The 7,088-nt window shown below is 38.9% G+C and overlaps 1 protein-coding gene across 1 annotated transcript in view; it reads right to left on the bottom strand.

Annotated features, from left to right (window-relative positions):
• Window positions 1-7,088, bottom strand: part of LOC309388387 (fructose-1,6-bisphosphatase isozyme 2) — a 172,916-nt gene that overhangs the window by 10,024 nt on the left and 155,804 nt on the right. Inside the window, exon 6 of the mRNA XM_081945630.1 lies at window positions 1,073-1,192. Within this exon, the coding sequence (XP_081801756.1) occupies window positions 1,073-1,192 (120 nt within the window). The remainder of the gene's footprint in view (window positions 1-1,072; window positions 1,193-7,088) is intronic.

Below are 7,088 nucleotides of genomic sequence, written 5' to 3'. Positions count from 1 at the left end.
AAGAGCAAGCATGATCAAGAAGAACAATAATTTTGTAACAGTCCTACATGCAGAAAGTAGAACCTTACTATTCCCCAGTAATAAATTCTACCTAAGGTTTTGAAGAGTCCTGCTACCCTCCAGGCAGGAAAATGCTGAGGTAGATGAACATAAGAGTTTTAAGCCACACTTCATTTGAAGCTACAATGTGGTCTTGATTTTTGGTTTAGCATAACATGTCAATCATGCATTACTGCTTGGCATTACAGGAGAACATGGTCACATCTGGACTAGTTGAACTGTAATCTTTTCATCTATCTATTTCCAATCAATATAGAGAGCATTTTGGAAACTGAATTTCAAACAATCCTAAGCCAAAATGTGATGTTTTTATAAGCATATATGACTCCAGCTATATCTTGGTTTATTGAAAGTAATTTATGATTTCCAACAACAAGATTCCAATCAATGTGCTTCAACAACAAACTATATTTAATAAATCATGACTTAGCATATGAAGACTCTCCCTGCCTATTCCTTGTTCCATTAGATTGTTTTCCATATAGAATACCATCTAAGACAAGGGTGTCAAACTGCATTTCTTTGAGGGCCAGGTCAGTCAGCATTGTAGTTGTCCTCTGCATTGTAGCCAGGGGGAGGGTTTAAAAATTATATTTCTTAAATCTCCCTAGTTTGTCAGAATTCTGAAAAGCTTTATGTCTTCTAGAATGGGAGCAAACTAATGTCCCATTAGTTCCTGGCACACTTTGATATTCTTTCTGAAGCATGAACAACATCATGTGAGACAAACATTGGCTTGGAAAATGATATACATAGTACAGTTTGCATTTCACAGCACAATGGGTAAACTATTGTCTGCTACTTCAACCATTGTGTACTTGTTTAAGTAGCTTTCAAAATGATCTGTAAACTTGCACAACACTAATTTATAGTTAACTAGTTGATAACCCGGCGTTGCTCGGGTATTTATCTATAAGGGAAAAATGTCCTGATTTTCCAAGGAACGAAATGCCTACCTTTTTCATTAAAAATAAACTTTCTTATAATAAGTCAATTTAAAGTAAACACATACCTTTCCTTTGGGACTTTTCTGATTAGCTGGATATAAAAATATCCCACCATACACCAAGGTACGGTGAACATCAGCCACCATGGAGCCTACGTATCTGGCTCCATAAGGAGATGTACCTTCCTGTAAAATGGAAACACAGATTATATCAGAGTGGAATTATTCATACTCATAACCTAGTGCAAACCTGAACCTAATCTGAGGCATAATTCAGAGGGAAGAAAAATAATAAAATACCTAGTCTACAATTTCCAACAATTATGTTTCCATGGAATTCTGGCCAAGAAGTTCCATGTCAATCAATTTTTTCGTTGGCAGAAATCCAAATGTGCCAGAATATCACACCCTAATCTCTCTGCTCCAGTGCAATATTATATCCCTGGCAAAACAGACTATAATATTAAATGTTTTCAAGCATTTTAAAAGCATTAAATTATTGCATGTATGGATCTTGCAGATTTATTTAAAGTATCCTGTTTCCCTGAAAATAAGACCTCCCTGGATAATAAGCCCAATTGGACTTTTGAGCATGTGCTAAAATGAGCCCTCCCCCCCAAAAAAATAAGCCCTCCCCGAAAATATTGCAACACAGCAGCAGCCATAAGGTGATTACGCTTGCCGCCTCTTGCACCTCAAAAATAACAAGACCTTCCCGAAAATAAGGCCAAGTGCTTATTTTGGAGGTCAAAAGAAAATAAGACTCTGTCTTATTTTTGGGGAAACATGGTAGAATGTGACAGAGCATAAGAGAACAAATGGAGAAGTATCAGCCTATTGCCTTTCTGAATTTCCATTGCAACCTCCCATTCTCATTTTGTTATATCCCAAGACACTTTCACTACTCCAAGTGAACAACTCATAGGTTTTCCTTTCAGATGACAAAAGAAACTGACTGATGGTTTGGAATGATTCATTTTTCCTTTCTGGAAATAGCTAATGGTACTTCCGCTTGGACACTTGGGAAGATAGAATTCTACCATTTGATTGCCCAAGTGCTCTCAAACAAAAGTCATAATTGATGGAGTTCTGAGTAAGCCTGTTGGTTTCATTCCACTCTGCTCATTTTTAAAGGGTAACTTCTCATCATGCAGACATTTCAGAGTATTTATATTGTCAGGCCTGGAAGCCATCTTTGTATAGGGCCTCAAGCCTGCCACATATTCAAATATATTCTACTGTGGGAAACTGGGAGGGAGGATTTTATGGAGCATGGAAGATATGTAGCCAAAATAACATTCTTTCTCAGAAAGTCACGGTCGCCTGGTCTCTGCACCTGGATGGATGTGGATGGGAGGAATCTTCCTTAGTGGCAATGACTGATTGGACCATGTGTTAGACCTGTGGGTGTTGGGGCAGGGTCTTGAACTTTCCGCTGGGTGGGAAAACCTGGAAGCTTTCAGATTCTGGTTTTCCCAGGTGTGCCAATATGACATCTCTAATAAAATGGAGGAAACTCAAGCCTCAGAGTCTTCTTTGGTTAGGGGTGTTACTTGGAACCCTACATTAACGTTCATTTTTGTTTTGCGGTCGTGCAACTGTATTCAAGGAAGTTCCCACCACATCACTCAAAACAGATGATTCTACAATGAGCAGATAAACAGAGATATATTTCATTTCCTTTTCCATCTTCACATACATATCCAAACAAATTTTAAAGCCCATTCTATGCCCAAAGAAGCAACATAACAACAATCAATCTCGTATAACATAATACAGGGCAGAGCCTCACCGCTCTCATCATGAAAATAAAGAAAAGGGAAAAGGAGCTGAGGAGCCTTCTGCACACGTGGTCCGGGAATGGGACCACATGTGCAGGAGGCTCCTCTAGCCTCAGCCTCCCTCCTGCACACATGGTCCCATTCCCCGTCTTCCTGAGTCAACATGAAGGGGACCACGTGAGCGCGCTCCGTGGTCCCCTTCGTGTTGACTCAGGAGTCAGGAAGGAGGGGAATGGGACCATGTGTGCAGGAGGCTGAGGCAGCTTCAGCCTCCTGCACACGTGGTCCCATTCCCCGCCTTCCTCAGTCAACATGAAGGGGACCGCGGCTCACGCTGATGACGTCACCAGCCTCACCAGCCATAAACCTCACCGCACATCACTGATACAGGGAGTCCTCAACTTACAACAATTCATCTATTGACCATTCAAAGTTACAATGGCACTGGAAAAAAAAGTGACTTATGACCATTTTTCACACTTACAACCGTTTCAATATCCCTGTGGTCACATGAACAAAATTCAGATGTTTAGCAACTGACTCATTTTTATGATGATTGCAGTGTCCTGAGATCATATGATTTACCTTTTGCAACTTTCTGACAAGCAAAGTCAATGAGGAAGCCAGATTCGCTTAACAACCGTGTCATTAACTTAATAACTGGAGGGATTCACTTAACTGTGGCAAGAAAGGTCGTAAAATGGGGCAAAACTCGTTTAACAAATGTTTCATTTTGCAACAGAAATTTTGGGCTCAATTGTGGTCATAAGTCAAGGACTACCTGTCTTAGCAACACTCAATCTCATAGAACACAATATCATCCAAGCCACCTGTTGAAAATGGCCCTAGGTGTTTGGGATGGGAACTAGGATCTACTGGGGAAAAAACTCAATTCCTTCTATAATATCAACAAAAATTCATTTTTATGGCTTGCAGTTTCTTTCAGCAACTGGAATAAAAGGGATATCTATTTTTTTCCCCAAAGGGATGCTTTGAAAATCAATTTGTCAGCTTTCAAGCTATTCCTTGATTCAACTGTGTTTCTTTGAAACAACCTGATAGCTTTGATTTCAGATCAGTGGCTTAAGCTTAAGTGTCTTTTTCCTTGAAACAATTTCACACAGGAAGGATGCAGTAAGCAACCCATGGGGCAATTTGCATGGGGTGGAACTTTCAAAGACTCCAACTATCTAATATCTAGAGCTGGCTCAGGAATTCTGGGATTTGAATTCCACAGGTTGTAAAGTTGTCATAATTGCCCAAGTCTGATCTAGGGGAAGATTTCAGTTAACCCTTCCTAAGAACTTAATAGCAATGTGTATCTGGTCATTTCCGTTGACAGTGATGTAATAAGTACAGTGAAGTCAAAAATTATAGAGTAAATAAGATTGTAATCTCATTTCCTACAATCTTTTACAATAGTAAGTAAGTAAATCTTTATTAGCAATACACATTAGTTTTTACAATATGTTAAAAAGTACTGACATTAAGATATAATTAAAAAGTATTGACATTAAAAGTGGAAAATAACATACATGTTCTCAGATTGTTCAGGTCACTCCCTAGTTTACCTGGGTGCAACGCTGTTAACGCTGTTAAGTATAGGAGTAATAGGAGTTCTTGTTCCACCTGAGGGTAGAACAAGAAGCAATGGGTGGAAACTAATCAAGGAGAGAAGCAACTTAGAACTGAGGAGAAATTTCCTGACAGTGAGAACAATTAATCAGTGGAACAGCTTGCCTCCAGAAGTTGTGAATGCCCCAACACTGGAAGTCTTTAAGAAGATGTTGGATAGCCATCTGTCTGAAACGGTATAGGGTTTCCTGCCTAGGCAGGGGGTTGGACTAGAAGACCTCCAAGGTCCCTTCCAACTCTACTATTGTATTGTATTGTATTAAATATAATGCTCCAAAGATTGTTAGAGATATATCCAGATAATTGGTACAAAAGGATAACTATACTTCTGTAGCCAATTTTTTTCTTATGGACATTGCAGCAGCACAGAACTTTGCCACTGCATGCGTGGTAACTGGGTCAGTGTCCTGGAGGAGAAAGCCTAGATAAAAATTGTCTGCCCTCCCTGCCAATCTCTCTAATAAGGGGAGAATATGTGCAGACCTACAAGCTCTGTATAGCTCGCAGTGTAATAGAAGATGTGAATTATCTTCCACTTCCAGTTCTCCTTTACCACATATACAAACCTGTTCTGCTATAGGTGTTCTCTTATACCTGCCCTGGAGGAGTGCTGTAGGAAAAATGTTAAATCTGGCTCTGAAGAAAGCTATTCTTTGTTTTGGGAAGATCAGGTCATTTAGATATCTTGCCGATTCCCACACACCCTGTTTGATTCTGTCCCTATTGTGGAGAGGCAACCAATTTAGTTCTTCTTGGAACTCCATGTCCTTCATTCTATTAATTACTACTTGCTTTGCTTGATCAAAGCCTAGGGACATCAAGAATAACGATGAGAGCCCATAAGAGCCCAGTTTGTGATCAATTGACTGTTTCCAGGGGGAGGGGAAATTGTCAGTCAACACTAGTGGGGACAGTCCCTCTGGAAAGAAATGCATTTTAAGCCAATGAATGATTATCATCTTCCAGGCTCTTACCTGAATTTGAGGCATGCCTGTCTCAATTCATAACTGGGCATTTGGAGTTCCATTGGGTACAGCTAAGATGGCTCGCAGGAATTGTTTTACAATAGTATTTACAACAGAGCAATGAGAAGATCTACCTACATGCTTTTTATCCAATGCACAGTGAGTTTTCTGGAGAGATAACACTGCAATTCTTAATTCCCTACAGAGCAGTGCAATGATTTTTTTACATATATAGAAGATTTCAAGCCTTTGGAACTCCTACTATGCCCATTGTTTTCTATCCTAGTTAGCTAATTGCATAATCAGAGAAGAAAAATACAGCATATTCTTACACAAAATCAGCCTTCTGTGATCTGATTCTCTCTGCATTCCACAACTCAAAAATTCTCATCAATGCCCATGCTGACTGAAATTTTAGGCATAACAACGGGTGGAAAAGCTGAGAAAGAATGAACTAAGGAAGTCTGATGCCAGCCATGGACAGATCATGTAAGTACCTATTCAATAAATCCAGTGAAACAAACCACAACTAACTGCAATATGCTGTTTAATCATCACTATTATTAGAATCACAGCCATCTTTGCTCTGGCTATCTAGATTTTACAGATTTACCTCTTCAATTTTGTAAAAAAAATAAAATAATTGTACAGTTGTGTAAAAGAAAGAAAGTAAACCAGATGACTCAGTCTAAATTGGATTCGCTGAGCAAAAGGCACAATAAGGTCAAATCCCTTTCTGTTTCTGTTTCCCCTTTTCCTGGCTTTAGCCGAACATATGTGTTTGTGAAAATGTGAAATAATGCCATCTTGAACTACAGTAAGTTGATAAAGTCACATCTGCTGATTTCATGGAATTCCTGCCATGAACGGCACTAAATGGTGATTGTGAAACAGGTATAAACAAAGGTAAAGTCACCCAAATCCAGATTCTATGTAATATAGTGAAGTCATTTCCTGGGTTTTGTTTCTAATTCTTTTGTGATAACATTGACAAACAGTATCATTGCAAAATTCAAGTTTATAGGTCAAGTTCTGAATCAGACATATATTCCTCAGCAACTAAAGCAACAGGAAAAAATACTTTTGTTGGGCTGAAAATTTAATCATGAGGTTAGTTGCTGGATTTTGAATAGGAAATATCAAAAGACAGGTTCATATGTAGAGTAAATAAATCATTTTACATAACACCATCTTTGTGTTCTTCCTGTAACGCAGGTTAGAAGGACCTTATGCCCCAGGGCACATGCATTCCTTAAACTCTTTTTGTGTGTGTGTGGCCTTAGTAGGCATTTCTAATTACCTAGCAGAAGTATTTTCTGATATTTTGAAATGGAAATGGAAATGACTTTTTATGTAAGTCATAAAAATGAGACTAAATTAATTTATGAAACAATTGGTCTATTAGGTTTAGGGGGAAAGGGCAGACATCTATCATTCCTGGTTGATAGAGCCAGTTTGGATCCATTGTAACTCTTCTTCCCAAATAGTAATTGTAGCCCCACCTGAGTTTTAGAGCTTGTGAGGTGTAGGAAGTTAATGCCATCCCCTCCTAGAAAAATGAAATATTCTAGGAAATATTAAAAAGACAGAATATTATATTTCCCTGGATGAGTAATGGAGAAACATGTTTTTAGGCAGGAAACAGACACACTCTTAATAGCACCCACCCTCCTCAATAGCCTACAGCAGTTGTCTGCACTT

This window comes from Natrix helvetica (genome assembly GCF_964273705.1).
Source record: "Natrix helvetica genome assembly, chromosome: 2".
Lineage (NCBI taxonomy): Eukaryota > Metazoa > Chordata > Lepidosauria > Squamata > Natricidae > Natrix > Natrix helvetica.
The sequence above is the reverse complement of the archived record's forward strand: the minus strand, read 5'-3'. Positions and strand labels throughout refer to the sequence as shown.